At 45.8% G+C, this 22884-nt stretch overlaps 2 protein-coding genes across 3 annotated transcripts; one reads left to right on the plus strand and one right to left on the minus strand.

The window, feature by feature from the left end:
- The first annotated feature begins 7380 nt into the window (after positions 1-7380).
- VAMP1 (vesicle-associated membrane protein 1 (synaptobrevin 1)) lies at positions 7381-14470 on the plus strand. Of its 2 annotated transcripts, none has more exons than XM_008589698.1 (5): positions 7381-7546; positions 10188-10314; positions 10735-10893; positions 11773-11824; positions 13728-14470. In XM_008589698.1, coding segments are annotated over exons 1-5 (489 nt in total). In that variant the 5' UTR covers positions 7381-7544; the 3' UTR covers positions 13877-14470. The 2 variants fall into 2 exon arrangements, with proteins under 2 accessions (XP_008587920.1, XP_008587921.1); XM_008589699.1 differs by lacking the exon at positions 13728-14470 and adding an exon at positions 12235-12789.
- Positions 14471-15627: 1157 nt separating this feature from the next.
- TAPBPL (TAP binding protein-like) lies at positions 15628-22798 on the minus strand. The gene is made up of 7 exons (XM_008589701.1): positions 22735-22798; positions 21707-21937; positions 21284-21556; positions 18308-18646; positions 17450-17752; positions 16159-16242; positions 15628-15959 (listed from the first exon to the last, which is right to left on the minus strand). The coding sequence occupies exons 1-6, from the start codon at positions 22796-22798 to the stop codon at positions 16160-16162; spliced, it is 1293 nt and encodes a 430-aa protein (XP_008587923.1). The 3' UTR covers positions 15628-15959; position 16159.
- Positions 22799-22884: the final 86 nt, after the last annotated feature.

Raw genomic sequence — 22884 nt, forward strand, 5'->3', positions numbered from 1 at the left:
ACTACTGAGCTAAGTGATGTACTGTGGGATAACTTATATTTATTATAAAAAAACCCTTATATCTTTATATCTTTATTGAGATATAATTCACGCATCATATAATTCATCCCATTCATGGCTTTTAGTATATTCACAGAGTTGTGCATCCATTACCACAATCAATTTTAGAACATTTTCATCATTATCTTAGTCCATTTTTTGTTGCTATAACAGAATACCATGGACTGGGTAATTTATAAAGAAAAGAAATTTATTTCCTACAGTTCCAGAGGCCAGGAAGTCCAAGGTTGAGAGGCACACATCTGGTGAGGGCCATCGTGCTGTGTCATCCCATGGTAGAAGTTGGAAGGGCAAGAGGGTACATGTATGAGTGAGAGACAGAGTGAGTAAGTATGTGTGTGTGTATGTGTGGGAGGGAGAGAGGAAGGGAGGGAGAGAGAGACGGAGGGAGGGAGAGAGGGAGGGAGGGAGGGAGGGGTCGGGGGGGAGAGAGAGAGAAAGAAAGTAATTTTTAAAAAATGAACCCAATCCCCTAATAATGACATTAATCCATATTGAGGGCAGAGCCCTCATGACCTAATCACCTCTTAAAGTTTCCACCATTCAACACGGTTACATTGGTGATTAAGTTTCCAACACATGAACTTTGGGGGACACATGTAAACCACAGCAATCATTTCAAAATGAAATCCCATACCTTTTAAGCCATCACTCCCAACTCCTCCTCTCCTCCAGTTCTAGGCAACTACTAATCCACTTTCTGTCTATAGATTCTTGCCTATTCTGGATATTTCATATAAATGGAATCATAAAATATGTGATTCTTTGTGAATGGCTTCTTTCACTTAGCATAGTGCTTTCAAGGTTCACCTATGTGGTAGCGTGTATTAGTATTCTATCCCTTTTTGTTGCTTTGCCTCCCATGGATTTGTCACCCCTTTTCCCCTGGGTGTCGGAGCTGCCAAATATTACTCAAAGCCCATCTCTTCTGAGCAGTAAGAAGCCCCCAAAAGGGGTTAATCTCCTGGAACCCTCAAGAGCAAGGCATTCCTTCCATCTGGGAAATTAACCACGAATTGGGGTTCTCTTCCTGCATTTATTCTCCAGACCAGGAAGTTACAGGAAGAGAACATAGGTGGGGTTTTTGCTAAGTACAGTTAAACAAGTTTAACAACAGAAGCTGGTAACATTCGGTAAGACAAGCAAGGTGACATTTTATAATGCAATTAAGTTGATCCACTAACAAAAGCTTGATTTTAGCAAATATTCTCTTCTTACAGCAATTTCCCAGTATCTTTACATATCAATCAGTAACCTGTTTGTCTTTCGGCCAGCAAGCTTGCTGTGTTGCAATTTTTTATCTTACAACAGAGACTATAGCCTGGGGAAAATTTCCTGCCCTTTGCAAGGTCAATATTTGAAACTGCAGGGCTTTGGAAAACCAGCCCTGTGAAGTACATTTGCTTTATGCATACTCCACACCTTTTTATTGCCAAATAATATTTTGTTATCTGAATATACCATATTACATTTATCCATTTATCAGTTGACAGACATTTGATTTGTTTCCACTTTGTGGCTATTCTAAATGATGCTGCTATGAACATTCATGTGCAATGGTTTTGTGTGGACATATGTTTTCAATCCTCTTGGGTATAGGAGTGGAATCACTGGGTCATATGGTAACTCTATGGCTAACTGTTTGAGCAACTGGCAGACTTTTCAAAATTGGGAATTTCAAAGTGTATTATTTTGTATTCCCTCCAGCAGTGTATGAGGGTTCCAATTTCCCCACTTCCTAGCCAACACTTTTTTATTTTCACCATCCTAATGGGTGTAAAGTGGTATCTTAGTGTGGTTTTGATTTGCATTTCCCTGGTGGCTAGTGATATGGAGCATCTTTACTTATGCTTATTGGGAATTGTCTATTTAGATCTTTTGCTCATTTTCAAATTAGGTTATTTGTCTTTTTATTGTTGACATGTAAGTGTTCTTTATATGTTCTAGATACAAATACCATATCAGATATATGATTTACAAATTTTTTTTATTCTGTGGGTTGTTTTTTCACTTGATTGTGTCCTTTGAGGTACAAAAGTTTTATATCTTGATGATGCTGTTTATTTATTTATTTATTTTTTGTTGATTGTTCTTTTGTTATCATGTCTAAGAACCATCGCCTAATCTACGGTTACAAAGATATACACCTTTTTTTTTTGGTGGCTGGCTGGTATGGGGATCTGAACCCTTGACCTTGGTGTTACAACACCATACACTAACTAACTAAGATAACTGGGTCCTACAACTATTTTTAAAAAAGAAGTTTACATTGTTAGCTCTTACATTTAGATCTTTGATACATTTTGAGTTAATGTTTATATATGGTGTGAGATAGGGGTCCAACTTCATTCTTTTTCTTGTGGATATTCAGTTGTCCCAGTACTATCTGTTGGAAAGACTATCCTTTCCCCATTGAACGGTCTTGGCACCCTTGTAAAAAATCAATTGACATAAATATGAGGTAACTTCTATTTCTCACACAACTTTTTGTTTTTCCTTAAGTTAATAATTGCCTTTTCTTTTTTATATGTGTCTTAATGTGATTCTTTTTCCTTTATTGTGCCAGATAAATAGCACACTATTTAATTTGGAAAGGCTCTTTCAATTCAGGAAAATCTTGTACTTCTTTTATAATCAATTTCACACACACACTTTCTCTCCTGTGCTCTCATTTTTTTTTTTTAATTGAGAAATGAGTTTTGAGCTTGACTACAATCTCCTACAACAAAGCCTGTCAAAGAAAATTAATGATAGTTACATATTTAACAAGTTACACAATATATATGAAGATTATTATACCCTAAAAGAATTATGTAAAGTTAATGTTTGATTAAAATATTTACATCAATGGTGTTCCGTAGCTGCTTAATAGTCTTTTTAAAAATTATTCTTTAAAAAGATCAACAAAATTTGCAAACCTTTATCTAGACTGACCAAGAAAAAAAGAGAGAAGACAGAAATTACTAAAATCAGAAATAAGCAGGGGCATGGTAGAGCAGCTGCTTCTCCTATTACACTGGAGTGGGCTTTGAGGAGACAGACATCTTCTTTTTCTGGTCTCCGCTGGTGACTCTCCTTGTGTCACTGCATTCAGGTGTCTGGCCGGTTGCCTGCACAGCAACTGTGGCTACTGCTGTGGCATTGAGCGGCTTTTGCCACAGCCACGGAGGGCTGCCTATGAGGAAAAGGTTTTCGACACGCTTCTTGCCTATTTCCTGGCAGGGGATGCTGTCCTTGGCTCCTGCCTAAGGACTTTGTGTGTGCTCTGTTTCTTGCCTGCATCTGGGCAGAGTTCCCTCTCTCTCATATACCCTGTTTTCTCTTTTTAGAACCCCTATTAATCAGACATTGGACTACTTGGCTTAATTTTCTAATTTTCCTGTCTCTATCTCTACTGGTTCTTGTTCTTGGTATCTTGTTTCTTACTTGTTTGCAATTTTGGGCCACAATTTATTCTTCTTGGAACTGTATCTGTGGAAATTTCCCAACACTTAGATTGAAGATGAGTTCATCTGGAGATGATTTGCATAGCTTCTGCCAGGTGCTTGATGGTACCGTCAACCCCAAACCACTTTAAATTCTTGCCATTTTTAGGATCAACAAGGAATTCAGGCAGAAAAATCATAGCTTGTGGTTATAAATTCTCTAAATACATAAAAGAAAAAAATAAAAGAGATGTAGTAGGCACTTAGGTTCCAGGCAATTTTCTATGCAGTCCGCTGGGGCATTTTGGGTGCTAGCATATGTTTAATCCATTCTTACATGAGGATATAGTTTTTTTGGGTTCTGCCTTTATGGTAGGGGCCTTTTATTAGATTTCCAATCTTGGGTAAGCCTCAGGCTTTGTCTCTTATGTTACAGTGGCACTCAGTGAGACAACCATGCTCAAATTCAACTTTTTAGCCAGTGCCCTGAGTGTTCAACTACTTCTCTGGGTATCGGCTTTCACTTAGTTTTTGGTCTTTAGAAAGTCTTTACTGCCAGTTCATAAATACATTTTTAAAATGCTCTTTTAGGCAAAGAACATAGAATAGTTAAAACAATTTTGAAAAAGAAGAATAGAGTGGGAGGATTGACTCTATCTGATGTTAAGGCTTATTATATAGCTATGGTAATCAGGACAGTGTGGTATTGGTGAAAGGATAAACACATAGAGCAATGGAACTAAATAGAGAACCCAGAAATAGATCTGTACAAATATGCCCAACTGATTTTTGACAAAAGTGTAAAAAGATTGCTTTTTCAACAAATGGTCCTGGAACAATTGGACATTACAGGCAAAAGAACCCTCCCCCCCTCAAAAAAAACCCCAACAACAACAAACCCTGACCTAAACCTCACACCTTATTAAATTGAACTGTATCAATATTAAAAAATTTTACTCTACAAAAGATCATGTTAAGAGGATTAAAAGACAATGACAGACTGGGAGAAACTACATATCGAACAAAGTACTTTTTTTTTTTTTTCCTTTTTGTCTTTTTTACTGACCGGTAACGGGATCGCAACCCTCGGTGTCACGCCCGTACTGGGGACCGGCAACGGGATCGCAACCCTTGGTGTTGCACCCGCACCGCGCTCAGCCAGTGAGCGGGAACCGGTCTCCACATGCGATCCGAACCCTCGGCGGGAGCGCCGCCACGCTCCCAAGCGGCGCACTCTCCAGTGCGCCACTGGGCCGGCCCAAAGTACTTTTTTTTTTTATAAAGAGGATATAAAGATGGCAAATAAACACTTTAAAAGATGTTCAACATCATTGGCCATCAGGGAAATGAAAACTAAAACACAATCATATATCATTAAACTCCTATCAGAATGGTTAAAATAAAAAATAATAACACCAAATTCTGGTGAGGATGTGGAGAAACTGGATACCTCATACATTGCTGGTGGGAATCTAAAACAGTATAGCCACTCTGGAAAACAGTTTGGCAATTTCTTATAAAACTAGACATGCAATCACCTTACTTCCCAGAAATTGCACTCTTGGGCATTTATCCTAGAGAAATGAAAATTTATGTTCACATAAAACCTGTACATGAAATTTCATAGCAGCTTTATTTGTAAGCCCCAGACAGGAGTCATCCAAATGTCCATCAGCAGATAAATGGTTAAACATGTTGTGGTATATCTATGCCATGGAATACTATTCACCAATGAAAACTACTGAAACACACAATAACTTGGATGGATCTCAAGGGTATTATGCTGAGGGGAAAAAAGCCAACCTCAAAAAATTACTTACTGTATGATTACATTTACATGACACTCTTGAAATAAAGTTATATAGATGGAGAACAAATTAGTGTTGTGAGGGTTAGGGAGGGGTGTAGGGTAGATATAGCTTATGAGAGCCTGTGGTAATGTAATAGTTCTGTGTCCTTACTGTGGTGGTGGTTACGTAAATTTACATGTGATAAAATTGCATAAAACTACACACACACACAAACATGAACACACAAACGAGTGTATTTAAAACTGGCAAAATCTAAATAAAAAATATCAGTTTCCTGGCTTAAAATATTGTACTGTAGTAACACAAGATGTTACCATTGGGGGATCTCAGTAAGGGGTACTGGGGAACCTCCCTGTTTTGTTTTGTTTTCTGTCATCTCATGTGAATCTATTATTATTTGAAAATAAAAAGTTTTAAAAAATACTTAATTTTTTAAAAGATTTAAAAATTTTTTCAGGGTAGAGTTGGTAGGGATACTTAGGTATTCACAGTGTCAGAAACATTTCCTCCCATTCTTTCTGTCTTTGAGTGCTTGTCATTTGTTTTCAATTTTTACAAATTGTCGTATTGATGTGGTTTCAGGAGGAGGATTTGATAAACACATACGAATGCATGATGTACCTAATAGCACTTGTTTTAGGATATTAAGCAGGGTTTTGACATTTGGATAGATCACACTGGTGATTTTTTAGAGGATGAATGTGAGGGAGGACAAGACTAGAGCAGAATCTTATATTTCATTGATTCTAGGAGGCACTTTTTTGTTTTTGTTTTTTACGTTTTAATATCTCCTCAATTGGGATGTTTCACTATAGCTATTAGACAGCAGTCATACTGTATTTGTCACGAGCATCAAAAGTCACAAAAATGGTTGTCAGAGGCATGGAAGAAAGTTCCAGAGACAGAAGAGGAACACTATTAGGAAACACTGCATCACCATAGCCCTTGATGGCATGCACAGAGGACTACATTGTATGGAAATTCGTGGACATCTAAGACAGACTCAGAAAAATGAATCCTTAAGAATCAGTCTTTGTGAAGTTTTGGGGATACTGTTACCATGTTAATCGTTTCTATTTTCCCTATTATGTATGCACAAGAGCGAAATATGACAAAAATCTGTATGTATATAAATCTACACTTTCAATAAACGTAAAATGGAAATTCTAAGTGGTAAGTAAGCACTGTCAGCTTATTTGCAACCTTTTTTCTTAGAGGAACATAAAATAATGGTAAGTTTTACAGTTGATGGAGTCCAGGAAAGAGATAATAGTGAGAAAATGGGAGAGAATTCTTTAAATATTAAGAAGGAAAAATCGACTCGGTGAGTTGTTGTTGGAGTGGTAAAGATGAAAGGGGAGGAAATCTAGGATGGCTTCCAGGTTTCTGCTCTGGGCAAGTAAGCAGATGTTTAACCCACCTGGAAGGATAGAAGGAGCAGGGTTGGGGGGAAGTTCAGTTCGAAAGAAACGGACGAAAGACGCCTTCGTTCTTGCTTTGGTCGGACGGAACCCTGGGTGTCTGGCTCCGGGATCCTGCGGCTCTGCCTGTGGCTTCCGCATCCTCGGAGCTGTCCGTCAGAGGCGGGGAGGCGGGGAGGCGGGGAGGCGGGGGAACGCCGGCCGCTCCGCGCGCGGCTCGGAACACACACGGCCCAACCACCCCGGCGGGCCTCCAGAGTCCAGGCGTCGGGAGCTGCGCGACGGCTGCAGCCGCCGGCGCGGGGCGGTGGGCGGGCCCGAACTTCAGGCACTGCCCAGCGATTGGCTGAGGGGCACCAAAAAGGCCTAACTCAAGTTGGGGAGGCGCCTTCAGAGGGCGGGCCGGTATTTCCACCCGCCCTGTCCCTTAGCTAGACAGGTAAACAAACTATAGTTGTGTCTGTCAGTAAAAGCCCTCACGACAACCGCTCCCTTCCGGCGTCGGGATGAGAGGAAAGCTGTGATTGGCCAAGCTGCAGGGGTGGGGCGGGATAGGACCTTAGCCCGGCCTCGCCGCTGGCTCGGCGGCTGTCCTGGGCGCGGATTGGGCCGCGGCGTTGTCAACGTTCTTCGGGAGGCGTGGCCAGCGCTAATAAAGACTGGGCAGGCTCGGCAGCTGCAGTGAGTGCCATCGCAGTCAGGGCTCCGGGTGGTCAACGAGAGGCGGGGCACGGTAGTTCCGTCCGCTTCAGCCGCAGCATCCCCCGCCGGGTTCCTGGTCGCAGCCTCCGGAGGGGAGACGGGCCCCTACTTCCTCTGTCAGAAAAATGTGAGTTGACTCTGGTGTGGGGCGGGCTCGGCGCCTCCGTGCCAACTCTAATCCCCAGTGACCGACTCTGCGGGACGGAAAATGGCGCATTGCAGCATCCGCGGCGACGCGGGGAACCACCACCGCGGGCGGCCCCCGGGGAGGAGGGCAGCACCCCATTCCCACACCAGCCACAGCTAGGACCCCACGGGCGGGCAGGGCGCAAGGGTCCCGCATTCATTGCACCCTCTCCTCTGCGTGGCGCTTTATTCTGGTCTCAAGTATAGGGGAGCCCGGAGAGGGCAGAGGGTGGTGGGCATGGAGACGGCTGGGTAGGGGACTCGGAGGCCCTTTCTTGTCGTCTGACTGAATCTGTACTTAGAGCCTCTGGAGGGACAGTCATGAGTGCACCTGCTAGTTAGTAGCTTGGGTTGCCTTGCCGTCTCTGGGTTTGTGTATGCCTTTTACCCAAAGTGTGCTGTGTACCCGCCTCATGGCAGTGAGCAAAGCTCCAGAAACTTATCCGCCAGGTCTCTGGTGCCAGGTGAGCAGTTCAGAAAGACTCAAGGGGTAGTGACATGTGATCTCACGCAGCTGTTTCATACCAAGTCCACCTGTATAGGAAGTGTTTTCTTGTTGTTCAGTCTTGGACAACTATTTGGAGGAGCAATAGGGAGACCTGGGCATTTCCCCCTTCCCCCAACATACACACTTTAGTCTCCAGCCATCTTCAACTTCACCCCCTTTCCAAGATCCTGAGGGATAATTATAGTTAGGCAAATGAAGTACTTTCTTGTCAGGACCACAGTGTGTCTAATAGAGATTTTTCTTCGTGATTACAGCCTGGAACCCTTATGTGTTACATAAGGGTACCACAAGTAAATAATTACCCCTACATATTTTACTGCTGAGTGTTTCCAACTTCCAACAAGTAGTAAGTGAAACGGACTCCTCCAAATGCTTTATAGCCATTTCACTTTTTCTCTTTGATTTCTGCAGTGGTAACGTGTGATATTCTGTGCATTTTAGACAAGCCCCTGGATTCCAGTTGTCTTCATTTTGGGGAGGGGGATCCTTCTTAGCTGACTGGTTCCAGATAGCATCCGTGTGGGACAAATGGAATGAAGTGGAAAAAGTGTGGAGGCTAGCAGGGCATCACGAGGTCTCTGACCTTAATCTTGTCATTGGTGCCACCATCCTGGATTGCTTCCAACACTGGCTGCTGCCTACCCATTGAATTTTCTGCCTTTAATCAAGAATTAGATTGCTTAGCTAGATAAGTAGCAGCACGAGTCTTGTGGCTCCCATGGCTTTGTATCTTTCCTTTGCCTCCTTTGTGTCTTAGAGGGAAATGTGAAAGCAGTTCCTTAAATGGGGCTGAGTGAGGTGTAATCTGCTAGGATAGCCTCTCTGAGGGGTTATTCTCTATCTTTTTAGACTGAAAGAAATTCTCTTAGTTAAGGAGGAGTGGCTGGGTGTTAGTGCTATTGTGATTAGTCAAGGAATTTCCTTTTTGGTGACTTTGTGATGGTTTAATCTCTACTGCATTTACTCTTGGACTGCTCCTGTGAAGTATGTTTTGTGTGGTTCTGCTTCTGTTGAGGAGTTATTGTAATTTCTGTTCTCCATCAAATTTGAGAGATCTATTTCCTGCCTGTGGGTTCTACCTTGCCTGAGAAAAATCTCATGCCTTACGTTAGACTTCTGGGAATTCTTTAGGAAGTGAATTTAGCCTCCATGTTCTGGGACATGGAGAGGAGTTTATCTTAATTCCCCACACTAGATTATTCTCTTCTAATGCTAAGGGATTCCTTAGCCTTGAGTGGTATGGAAAGAGAGAACAGTCTCCATGTATATAGTAGTGCAAACCAAGATTTCTCTTTGGGACATAAGGAGCTAGGGGAGTCTACTGATACTCTGTGCCAAATCTAGAAAAGGAAAGGACAGAATGTCTATGATGCATGTACATTGAGAACTGTTTCCAGTATTTTTGTTTCTTATTTATGCTCTTGGAACAGTTTCCATAACTAATGCAATTACTTTGCGCCCCAGATTCTAAGTGAAACCCCCATTTTTTCTTCCCAAAACAAAGCAAACAAACAGTCCTGACTCTCCAAGTTTTCCTTACAGCAGCCTTGAAATACTAATCATTGTGAGAAACATAACCAATAATTAGATGCCCTTAAGGAGTCTGTCAGCTTGCCTTTTTCTTTTATATTCAAGCTTTGCAGTTGAATCCTTATCCTTTTCCTGAGGGTTTAGTCTTTTCTATGAATTTCTCCTATCCTGGATTGGGTTTTTCAAGATTGCTTCATGTGAATGGCTTTTGTCAGTTAGGCAAATGCCATTTAGGCCAAGGTTGGGCACATTTGCCCCCGTAGCCATTGTGGCAGAGAATGTGTTTGACTTTGGGTCAGAGGATAGCCCCAACAAGATCTCTTGATGCCACCCTGGATGTCCCACATAAATGTTGTTACAGGATCTTTCATCTTTTGCCTCTTGTCTCTATGCCACATCTCCCTACTTGGGATTGCCAAGGAGCTAGAATCCCTTCTATTTGCTTATAACCTAATCATAATTGCTTTGGTGGTATGCGTGTGAATGCACATGATTCTTTTCTTGTCTTCGTTACTTTGTGTACTTTGCCCACTTCTCTGCACAGGTCTGCTCCAGCTCAGCCACCCACCGAAGGGACAGAAGGGACTGCCCCAGGTGGGGGTCCCCCCGGCCCTCCTCCTAACATGACCAGTAACAGACGACTACAGCAAACCCAGGCACAAGTGGAGGAGGTGGGTGGATAGCTGTTTCTCTGAGAATTTCCAAATCACAGAAGTTTAGAAACAGAAGGGAATATCTTGTCTATTCTCCTCCTTTCTCCTTTCTTTCTTTCTTTCTTTTTTTTTTTTTAATGACCGGTAAGGGGATCTTAACCCTTGACTTGGTGTTGTCAGCACCACGCTCTCCCACGTGAGCCACGGGCCAGCCCCTTTCTTTCTTTTCTTTTCTTTTTTTTTTTTTTCTGGTGGCTGGCTGTTATGGGGATCCAAACCCTTGACCTTGATGTTGTTCTTCTCTTTTTAAGGGGGATAGTTAAAGGCTCTGAGCATCTCTTAGACTTACACAGGGCTAGACTTGTGATTCCCTGGTCATTGTTCTTTTCCCTGGCTCTAGTGGGGAGTTTAGCAGCTTTGTTTCTGCCCCCCTCTCAGGTGGTGGACATTATGCGTGTGAATGTGGACAAGGTCCTAGAGAGGGACCAGAAGCTGTCAGAGCTGGATGACCGAGCTGATGCCTTGCAGGCGGGAGCATCACAATTTGAGAGCAGTGCTGCCAAGCTAAAGAGGAAGTATTGGTGGAAAAACTGCAAGGTGAATTTTATTGTCCTCTCCCCTTTCTTTTCATGGGCCTCCACTCGTAGAAGGCAAGAAAACCTTCAGCTTCTACATTTCTTCCCTCTAATGGTGCAGAATTCCTGCCCTTCACAACTTTGGGGAGGAAATCTGGAAAGCCTCCTTGTTGAGATGCATTACCATGAGTTGGCCACCAGGGTAGGCCAGAGTATTCAGAACCGTATACCCAAGGAGTTTGGAATGGTTTAGTTAAGTAGCTTTTCCTTAAAGGAGTCTCCTGCAAAATTTCTCACCTGGCCCTTCCTCAGACACACCCAACATCAACACAGCAGCTTGAGTATATATGTTTTTAAACACTTGCAAATTTTGGGAATTAGCTGAACACTTCAGAATGAAAACCGAACCAATTGACTAAAGATCCAAAGTCTGCACTTCCATTGGAATTCCTTTTTTTTAAAAAAGATGACAGGTAAGGGGATCTTAACCCTTGACTTGGTGTTGTCAGCACCACTCTCTCTGAAGTGAGCCAACCGGCCATCCCTATATAGGGGTCTGACCTGTGGCCCTGGTGTTATCAGTAGCACACTCTCCCAAGTGAGCCACAGGACGGCCCTCATTGGAATTCCTTTTAAAGTGCCCAGGCAACAGGAACTAAATGAAAAGGAGACAGCTACAGGTCCTATGATGTTTCTGAAAAGCTATAGATGTGGTGCTGTGGTTGTGGCCCTATGGGAAGCAGAAGGTTGGGGGCTCCCTGAGAGGCCTGCAGGTCTCTTGGGTGATGTGTGGTTTCTTATACTGTCCCAAGGATGGAGGAAGTTCTGTTCCCACATCTCTAGTCCCGACTCCTTTCCTTTCCTAAATCCAAGGGCTCATTTTTTGCCTGTGTCTCCTTAGATGATGATCATGCTGGGAGCTATCTGTGCCATCATCGTGGTAGTTATTGTAAGTAAGTATCACTGAGGTTGCTGATGGGGTGAAGAGGTGGGAAGGTCCTGGAGTCTTCTCCCAGCCCTGCCTGCCTGCCTGCCTGCCTGGGGAGTGGGGCTGCTCTGACTGAGGTATGAAGACCGCTGCTGTGGGATTATCACCTGGTTTGGGGGGAGGAAGGGGAAGAATAGGGGACTTCCTTGATGGACAAGCCTTCCCCCGGCAAGGTATTGCAGAGAGATGGCCCCTCCTGTTCTGAGGAAGTGAGGCTATGCTGATTGTCACTGGCTGGGGTGAGAGGGAGACCATGGGGATGGGGCACCTACAACTAAAAGACCCGAATGTCTAGTAACTTGATGTAATTTGCCCTCTTGTTTTCTCCTGTCTCTTTCTCTTTTCCATCTGGGACTTCCTGATTCCTGTGTCCAGTCTACTTTTTTACTTGAGAATGTGCCACCCCTTCCCTGTTCTCCGTTGTCATCCAAACTCATGTCCTTCTCCTTCTGTTTGCTCTTTCAACAAACTTTCACACCTGCCTTCCTCCATCCCCGCCCAGGCTTCTCCATCATTCATTCCTCCTTTTTTGTTGCATTCATATGCACTATCTCCCTCAACACTAGAAATGCTGCTTGTGGCACAGTCTTGATGTCACTAACTGAAGAGCGATGGCTGGCGCCTCCTCCCTACCCACCTCCTTATGTACTGTCAAGTTCCCCCCAAAAAAGTTGGAGGCCAGGGGAAGGGGCAGGGAGGTGGATGAGGGGAAGTACCCAAGAAGCTGCCGAGATTGGGGGAGAAGAAGGTGTCCATGGCAGGAGGAATCTGAACAGTCGGGAAAGTGGTGGCTCACTCAGCACTGGTCACATGGAACTCGTCTCCTATTCCAGGCCCAAAGAGGGTCCTGGGGGTCGGCCCAAAGTCCAACTTGGTCCTGGTGCCATACTCTTTTGGAAAGTAAAACCTGTTTTTTGCAATTATCTCTAATCTGCTAGTCAAAGATTTTCTGTCTTTGTGGATCTTATAGCCTTTTTGTAACCTTTTACTTTGTTCTCGATAGGTCTGGAGAACAAACACTTGTGAAAATAACTGGGACTCTCCTTTCCTTCCTAGAAATAGTCCCATATGCTTCTAACTGGAAGGAGCTGTCTCTTCTTCACATTTTCTGCAGCATTCTGTATTTTTCATGAGGATACCAAACAGTTTCATTTAGCCAAAGTCTGGAATTCTCAGTTGATTATAATTGTTGGCATAGATAAAGAGAAAATTCCTGTTAGTCATAGAGAAACAGTCAGTCAAGGGCCTAACTTGAAAATAACACACTCAGAGGAAGCCACTTGTCCTCTCATTAAGGAGGGTCCCATTCCTCCCTTCCTGTTCATAAAGGAATGTGAGAGTGTTAGAAGTGAGGATTTTTGGTCTCCCATGGAGTCCTTTACTCCAAGCCCTCCTCATCTCCCCACCCCACCCCTCTTGTGTACTTGACAGAAACAGGGATGAGGCAAGAGGTCCTTTCCAAGGCCTGGCTGATCCTGTGGAGTTAGAGAAGTCCAGTAGATCCACCAGCTCAATCTTGGGGTGGAAGGGGTGCCAGTTTGTGACAGGTGTGCTTGTGTATTGCTCTACTGTCATGGGGCCCTCTCATCTAGAGCCACCTCTCCGTTCTTCCTGCAGTGTGTTCGCCTTCTGACTCATCCATACCCATCTGAATCCTACTTTGCCTCCTTTCTTTTCTTCCTCTTGCATGGTTTGTGCATACAGATGGTGGAACGTGAGGATGGAGCTGCTCAGCCTATCTTGAGGGGTGTTGCTGAGCCTCAGGATAGGACGTAACAGGGATAAACCCAGGTGTGAGGGGAGGAGAGCAGGCTGGAAACAGAAGGGGGAATAGAATACCCATGCCCTTTATTCCTTCTGTCCTTCAGTCCACAAGCAGAAAGAGGCTGAGACCACGCTGGGCTGGGCCTGGATACCCGCTTTCCATGCAGCAGCATTTCATTGTGCAAAACCATCCTTCCTTTCCCCTTGCCTCTGTTTCCCATATTTCCTTCGTCCTGACTTAGGGCAGGACTGAAGAGCTGGAAGAAAGCAGTCAGTGTACCCTCCCAACGGTCCCTCTCGAAGGTCTCCACTCTCCTCTGGGCTCCTCCTTGCCTAATGCAGGGGGTCACTGCTGGAGAAGAACCACCACTGTCCTCGATGTGTCCCAAGCCTGAAGCAAATCTGCCCTTTTGGCCCACCCAGCCCTATCACGGTAGTTATTTCCTGGGTTTCTCTCCCTCTGAGGCTCATCAGATGTAGTTGGCTTTGTTATTTTGGGGGTGTTAGCCCTTCTACTTCCTTTCTCACCGCACCCTGTACCCTCTTCTGTGTCTCTGCTATCCCTCTTCCCTCCCACCACCCATGTGCATGAGCAGATATGCAGCTAAACCCCTGGACTTCACAGTCAAACGAAGCCGAGCTTCCCACATCCCCTTGTTCGGTTTGCCATGAGATGATGTGGGGATCCCACTGTGTGTCTGCCATCACCTGTTTGTCTTTTTTCCTAACCCCAATCTCATACTTGTACAGACTAGTAACAGTTGTGCTTCCACCAAAGGCATGTGGCATATTTACCAATTTCATGTATTCTGAACAAAGGCAAAAAATACAAATTCCTACCACTAAACTGACTTGGTTATTGTTTGGGTTGGAGTAACTGGGGAGGGGGAGGAGGGGAATGCTGTTTCTTCCTGTGGTCTCATGTTTCCTGAGGCTGGAAGGGCTGACTTATATGTGCTGTGGGGTCTCCACGGAAATGAAAGATCTGTGTGTCCATAGAGGAAGTGGTCTCCGCTCTCAGCGTTCACAGCTGAAGCAGCCCAACTCTTTTAGGTGCTAGTGAGAGGAAGTGATGACAGGAAGTTGAGTGAGCACTTCACACTGACAAACAACTGCAGGTTTTCCCAGCCCTCTTCTCTCTCCCCTCTCCCTAGGTCCTCAGCCTGCCTGTCCTGTCCCAAGGGACGTGCACAGTTGAGGCTTCCAGTTAATACCCCCTTTTCTCCATCATCCTCATGTACAGTTTTCTTAGGTTGAGTTCCACTGTTTTGACCAGACATGTTTTAGAAATGAGTAAAAGGAGAAATCTCTCCCTTGCAGCTGAGGGAGTAACTTTGTAGGTATCCTGAAATTCCCAGCAACTATCCAAAGGAGCAGAACCTTCACTGCAGCTCAGGATTACACAGAGCAACTGGGATGGAGCCTGAGGTGCCTCTGAGAGCTTTAGTTTCACACCTTCCCAAACTCTTTGCAAGTTGGAGCAGCCAGGCTTGGGGACAGGGCTCAGTTGGGACCAGCATGGAGAAAGACAGGAAAATGGGGGCCAGCCCGGTGGCGCACTGCTACAGTGCGCCGCTTGGGAGCACGGTGGTGCTCCTGCCGAGGGTTCGGATCCCACATACAGACCGGCCGCTCACTGGCTGAGCGAGGTGCGGGCGCAACACCGAGGGTTGTGATCCCGTTGCCGGTCCCGGTCTGGTACGGGCGCGACACTGAGGGTTGCGATCCATTGCCAGACACGAAAAAAGACAAAAAGGAAAAAAAAATAAAAAAAAAGACTGTGAGATTCATTTTCAGTGATTTTTTTCTTTTATATAAACTATTCATTAAAATCTGTGATTTTTTTGATTGAGTGCCAATAATAATTGTAACAATAACTCAATCCAAGGGAAGTTTTTTGTTTGTTTTGTTTGTTCTTCTGTGTTTTTGTTTGTGTGTTTGTTTTATACAGAACCATATGGTTACTGGGTAAAATTTAGATTTACACATTTATTTTCAGGAAAATGGAAAAACTTTGTCTCAGTGGACACAGGGGCTTTTATTTTGACAGTTCAGAGTCTGTGAGTGGTGATCCAGTCCCCACAACTTTGCCTCGTTGTCTGTTTTCTCTATATTTTCCTACCAGCTCACCTCAAATGTTAACCTCCACCCACCTGTGCAGGCCAGAGCCTGGGCCAGGGCCAGGGCCCTGTAACCTGGTGCCACTACATGCCTTTCTCAGCTCCATGCTTAGGCTTAGAGTCCTTCTGGGAAAATGGCACTACTATTTTTTACTCTGAGGTGGGAGGGTGGCTATCCAGAGTGCCTCAGAGTCTTGGCAGACCTTGGTGAGGTATCTAGGAGAAAACAAGAGGGAACAAGATTGGTCTCACTTGGGGTCAACCCAAAAGCAGGGGGGTGTGGTGGGGGTGTAGGCTGGCTGGAACTCTGGCCATCTGGGCTTCAACCCTAGTCTGGGTGGGGAGTTGGTTAGAGTGAGTTGATCTACAGGTGACATGGGTCAGGGCCCAGATCCAAGGGCAGCCAGGCTCTTACCTTACCATCTCTGAAGCCCCAGGAACAACAGTGCAAGAAGGAAGAGGCTGCTGGCAAAGATGACTCCAAAGGCCGTTCTCTGCCCTGTGGGTGAGAGCAATGTGGGCAGGAGTCACTGTGGGCAGGAATCATCAGCTGAGGCCTCACCCCAGTGTCCACTCGAGGGAGGTGGGGCAAAGTTATGTGTATCTGTGAGCCCTTGGTGGAGGAGCCAGGAAGCTGGCACACAACAGCATCTGTGCTTGTTCAGAGTGGTCGGATATTCTACACACACAATCCTCTACTTCTTCCCACCTCAGGACAACATTTTAAAAATTGCGTTGCAAAAGAGATTTAGGTTAGATTAGTTGTTGACAGTTAAACTGGGATTTTCTAAATAGCTGAGGAATGATGTGAGCTGAGACAAAACCCCTGTTTTTGGGAAGCTCACAGTCTAGTGAGTAACGAAATAAGGCCCAGTGCGTGCTCCTGGGTGTTTGCATTTTGAGGTCCAGATTCTTTCCTGTCCCTTTCCTGTTTAAAACCTTTCAACAACATTCTGTGGTTTTCAGGATGAAGTTCCAGCTTGAACTATACCTATCAGCAGGGTTTAAGCCTGAGAGGGCAATTGGACTGCCTGTTTTTCACATTTTCTCTTTTACCATGTATTGGTAAGTGGCTTGGGCAAATTACTTAACATCTCCTAGTGCCAGTTTACTCATCTATAAAATGGGAGTTGTAATACATGAGATCGTACATTTCAGTGCTTATACAGTGCTTGATCATGTAAATGCTCAATAAATGTAATTACCTCTGGAGCTTCAGAGCCACTCCCCTTTATCCCATATGCCCTTGGCCGTAACTGTGCAGAATTACTTGCAGTTCCCCAGATTCTCTTTAGGCTGTTTTGTAATTTGGCCTTCACACATGCCATTCCTTCCGTCTCGAGTGTTCTCTTCCCTGTAAGTTAGTGCAGCTCAAATGTCTCCTCCACGTCATTTTCCTTGCCTACCTAGTCTTGTCTCCCCAGCTGGACTAAGCTCCTGGAGGGCAGGATCAGGAATTATTCAACCTAGACCTCCAGCCCTAACCACATTGCCTGGTACCCTGGATGCTGGGATATAAGGAGGTCTTGGGATGTGTGGTAGAGGCTATTACCTTGGAAAAGACAAAGCCAGGAGCAGAGGCCGGAGTGTGAAGCTGGGACTGAGAACAAAGCATCTGGGCAGCAGAACAAGGCTAAAGATGAGCTGGGGGTAGGAAAGCCATGAGCCCAAGTGTGGAGGTGGGGAAAGGGAGACACTCCTAGTACCTGGTGGGACAACCCAGCTGGTGGCCATCAGGGGCTCCTTCAGGGAGATGTGGGTGACCTGGCAGGTGTAAGTGGCACCTGCAGGGCCAGGTTCTGCTGTCAGGGAGGAGGAGATGCTGTAGGTACCGGCCATGCTTTGCCTGAGGCTGGAAAAGGAGGCACCAGAGACTTGGACTGGGGCCATGCCCAGCTCCTCTCGGGTCCATGTCACCGCCACGTCCAGAGGATAATAGCCAGCAATGTTGCAGGTGAGGGTGGGTGGCTGAGCTTTGTTCACCAAGATCAGCTGTACTTTGGGGGAAGCTGGAGAAAGGATGAAGAAAAAGATTCCGGAGGGTTTCAGTTGAACCCTGAGGACAGCAGAGGAGCCTGAAGGCTTCTTTTCCTGCTGAGAGTGAGAGTAGGTTGTGGAGGCTAAGGCTTCCTCCTCAGTGGTGTACCAAGGAGTGAGGGGTCCATTTGGATGCAGGCCATACTATTACTTTTCCAACTAAGGATTGACTTATTATCACTATAAGCTAGTGATGCTAAAGGATATCAGTGATAAAATATTCCTGCTGGTCAGAACCGCTCCCACCCCACCCCTGACTCCTTGGTTTGCCATTGATCCTTCTTAGCATGAGGTCCAAAAGGACTGGGGTGAGTGGAGATAGCCAGCCAAGGCAGGGCAGTAGGATCCTGGGCTGAAAACTTATTGATGGAATTCTCTTGGAGTCCAATGGGACACCTTATCTGATGCCATCTGTTCTCCTTGGATGCCTCTCAGGAAATTGCCTTGTGTTTGGATCCCAATCTGCAAAGCACTCCCAATGGGCACATCCCTCCCCTCTCTGCAGAATAACTGAGACCTTGTCTCACCTTGGATGTTGAGCTGGATGATCTGTTGAGCTTGGAACAGAGAGGTGGTGACCTGGCAAATGTAGGCCCCCTCGTCCTGTAGAGTGAGGCTAGGTAGGGTGAGAGAGGCGTCTCCAGCCACGTGTAGCTGCTCAGGCTCCAGGGTGGCACCCTTCCGCTTGGCCTGCCCCTGCCCTGTGTTCCAGCTGTACACTGGCTGGCCACTGCCCTTATGCTGCAGCCGCCACTCCACACTGATGAGGTCCAAGCCTGGTGCCATGGAGAAGCCACAGTGCAGGGAGGCTGAGGACCCCAGAAGGAAATTCAGGGATTGGGTCTGTGTTGTTACCTGGAATTCCACTGTGGAGAGAAATAGAGGGATTAGTAATCTGTGGACGACTTCCTCCTTGAGGTCACCTGATCTGAGCTGTGGGCATGCTGTGGGCATACACCTGCCCCTTCTTCCTCCCCTGGACAACGAAGCCAGTTGAGCTCATTTCCCATAGATGGAACCACAAAGAAACGGGTCTCTGGAAAGGCAGTGTGGCATTAACCATTTTGGGGGTCACTTTCTCCTTGGAAAACTATGGATTGCTCACCAGAAAAATACACATGCAAGATTATGGGTTACTGTTGACTCTCAGGCAGGAAATACTACAGAGCAGAAAAAGCTTTGGAATACCGGTTCTTCCGCTTGCTAGCTCTGTATCTTTTGACAGGTCACTTAATGTTGCCAAGCTTCATATGCTTAAGCAAGGCTGCTGTGAAGACTAAATAGAAATGAGTTTAGGAAGCACACAGTAGTAGTATTTGTGCCAAACATGCTCAGCCTAAATCTAATAATGAAGAAAACAATCAGACAAATCCAAATGGTAGGATACTCTACAAGACAGCTTGCTGTACTCCTCAAAAATGTCAGTGCTGCGAATGACTGTTCTAGATTAAAGGAAAAGGACAACACAACCAAATACAATGCATGGTCCTTGTTTGAATCCTGGACTTAGAAAAAAAAGCTGTAAAGAACATTATTAGGACAACTGGATAAATTTGAATTTGGACTTTATATTTGAGTGTATTATTATTATTTATTTATTTTTTTTTTAAAGATGACCATTAAGGGGATCTTAACCCTTGACTTGGTGTTGTCAGCACCACACTCTCCCACGTGAGCTAACCGGCCATCCCTATATAGGATCCGAACCCGTGGCCTTGGTATTATCAGCCACACTCTCCCGAGTGAGCCACGGGCCGGCCCTTGAGTGTATTATTGTATCAATTTAAAAATATCTCTTTTTCTTTTTAAGTCATGTCATTTGAGTTGTATTAAAATGTCTTGGGTGTGATGATCAGTGGCATAGCAAGCAGTGGTGGGGGGAGAGAGAAATGGTATGCTCTGGCAGGGGGAGTATTTTCTCACTAACGTTCAGAAAACGAGGTTTTTTTTGCTGGTGTGGGGTGATGGTGAGAAGAGAATGCTGTCTGACTTTTAGTTGACGTTATTATTGTTTGCCATTCTTACACAATACACCCCCTTACTGCCTGCACCATGGGTACACTGCTCCCCCTGCTTGGTTTGCTTCTGAGGTGGTGTTTTGTGATTTTGAGGGAGAATGTCCTTGTCTTCCACTATAAACGAACACATGCTATACATGGGAGCATTTGCGAGTGAAGTAATGTGATATCTGCAACTTATTCTCAATAGTTCAGGGGGAAAATATGTGTGTGGCAGGGGAGAGAATGTGGCAAAATGATAACAATTGGTGAATCTAGTCAAAGGTATTCATTATATTATTATTCTTTCTTTTGTAGGTTTGAAAAAAAAAATCCCAAAATGAAAAGGGGGAAATACCAGAACTGTGGTAGACACTGGATAGATGTGAGGTCCCCTCTTTTCTTTCTTTTCCTGGTACAAGGATTTTTTATTTATTTATTTATTTATATTATTATTATCATTATTATTGGCAGCTGGCTGGTATGGGGAGGGCCCTCGTTTTCTGATGTGGCAGGATAAATTTAGGTTGGACCACAAAAAGGTTAGAGTGTCCTGGGGCTTTCCAAGGATGGGAGGGTAGCCTCCTACTCTGGACTTGGTTGCCTCTTCTTGGAGGCAAAATATGGGATTAAATGCACTCTGGAAAAACCTGTCGTCATGTTCTCAATTTCCTTCTGGGTTGTGCTGAGTTAAAGAGGCAAGGACTGGTTTTACTAATAAGAGACAATGAACAAATTCTGCATCCCTGTGCTTAGTTTTAATTATCTTTTTTTTTTTTTTTTTTAAGGCTGGCCGGTCTGGGGATCTAAACCCTTGACTTTAGTATGACAAGGCTGTGCTCCAACCAACTGCGCTAACTGGCCAGCCCTGAAGCTCTAACTATCTTGAAGCACCAGACCTGGCTAGCTTTTCACTGGGAGAAAACTGGTGCTTGGCTCAATAAGACTACAATGGACAGTATACATGAAAAGAATAGCATCACGTGTCTTATTAATCGTTACAGCAGGGCCGGCCCGGTGGCGCTCTGCTGCAGTGCGCCGCGTGGGAGTGCGGCGGCGCTCCCGCCGAGGGTTCGGATCCCACGTACAGACCGGCCGCTCACTGGCTGAGCGAGGTGCGGGCGCAGCACCGAGGGTTGCGATCCCGTTGCCGGTCCGGTACGGGCGCGACACTGAGGGTTGCGATCTGTTGCCGGTCACGTAAAAAGACAAAAAAAAAAAAAATCATTACAGCAACCTGGTGAGAGGAAAATTATCTCTATTTTGGAGATAATACTACGTTGTCTTTGTGTTCGGACTCTTAGGTAGGAGCCTCTCCTCTTCTGGACTCAGGAGTTTTTAGGAAGAAAGGACCAAGGCCTAGGGGGTAGGTACCCTGAGATGACTGATTTAGTGGATGGAGGTGGACTTGTACCTCCTCTTCTCCTTCTATTCCTCCATCTGTTACCACTTAAAAACAAGCAAACAAACAAACTTCCTTCTGCTACTTCCTTTTCATTTTCTCACCTGCAGTCTGCACAGTCCCCTGGTGGCTCAGGGGCAGGTTCAGTGTGGGGTGCCAGACAGCCCCATTCTCAACATCCCCGAGAGTCTTCATCACCATGGAGACGCTAGGTCCCCCTCCAGGTACCTGCACGATGATGATGAACCAAGCTGCCGTCTCAACAGTGGCCTCTTGTCTGGCCTGGAGAAAATAGCGGGAGATCTCACAGGTTACCTCCTTCCCGTTGCAGTCAGCATGCAGCAAGGCCTCGGCCTGGGGAATCTGTACCAGGTCCACTGGGGGAGAGGGGTGGTACACAGAGGTCGAATTAGATTGGGAACACCAGGGCTGATGGGAAGCAGGTGTGGGTGGGTGTAATCTGGGACTGGACTATCCCAGTGGAGGGAGCCCAGAAGGACTAAGGACTCAGGGTGGAAGGCTTTTACCTGAGGCCTCGAAGATAACAGGTGGGTCATCTTTGGTTAATGTGTTCCCTTGGAAATCAGTGAAGCCTTCCAGGGAGCCATCATCCAGCACTGGCACCTGCCTCAGCACAAGCAAGGCCTTCTCCCTGTTCCCATTACTGTCAAAAGCTCCACGGTGCCCACCTTCCTTCACCAAGAAGCAATCTAAGACCACGTCCACTGCCCGCCACTGTCTTTCTGCTGCACGGGGCTCTGCGGGGGGAAGGCTGGGGTGAGCACCCTCCTGCCACAGAAGCGTTCTCCATACTTGCTTCCCACTCCCCAGCCCCCAACCATGGAGTCATCAAGGGTTAAAAGGTATCTTCCAAGATGATAACTGTCTCTGTGTCCATCTATTCTCTGGTCATTCCCCAAACCAGCTTTTTGGGGAGGTACCTGCTACTCCAGGCAAATACTTTTTGGCGTGAATTATTTAAAAGTCCTGGGTTTGCCTTGCCCAGAGGAGTTCATGCTTTTATTCTTATTTCCAATTATTGACTGAAACACTTTCTCTTCAGTCAAAGGAATTCTCAGCAAAAACAAATAAATGAGCAAATATTTCCATGGGGAGAGAAGACTGGACATGTGCTGCTGGTAGGGATAATGGCAGCCATTTTCTCGAATTTCCCAGCCAGCCCATGGAGTCCACTCAGCTCTCTGCCATTACCTGTAGCCTTCCCCTCCCCCACCTCAGGGGATACCTCCCAAGTGGTTTCCTAGCTGGAAAGTGCGAGCTCCCAGGCCAGTGCCCTCTCCGGTAGGACAGTGGGGCTTTTCCCTCCTGCCCTCTCCCCACCAAATCCACAGAGGAGGTCCCTCTTCTTGATTTAGCCTTTTCCCTACAGAGCTCTCAGCCTCTGTCCCCACGCACAGTTACTTTGCCAGCTGCTGAGCCTTCCACCTGTTGGGTTTAAAAGGTGATTGGAAGCCATCCCTGGCCCTTTGCCCTTCTGGAATCTCGGGGAAGGTGGCTACTGGAGCTTCCCCCCAGCCAGTTCTTCCCGACTCACCAGTTTCTGCTGCTCCAGACAGAGCCAGGCACAGCAGCAGGCACCAGCCCTCCTCTGCGCCCATGGAGACTCTTCCCAGGCCCCTCCTCGCCCACTGCCCTTCCCCCAATCCCACCCCGCTTGTGAGGCCCTAGCTGGAGAAGAGGGGAC

This window comes from Galeopterus variegatus, unplaced genomic scaffold, assembly GCF_000696425.1.
Source record: "Galeopterus variegatus unplaced genomic scaffold, G_variegatus-3.0.2 Scaffold5596, whole genome shotgun sequence".
Classification (NCBI taxonomy): Eukaryota; Metazoa; Chordata; class Mammalia; order Dermoptera; family Cynocephalidae; genus Galeopterus; species Galeopterus variegatus.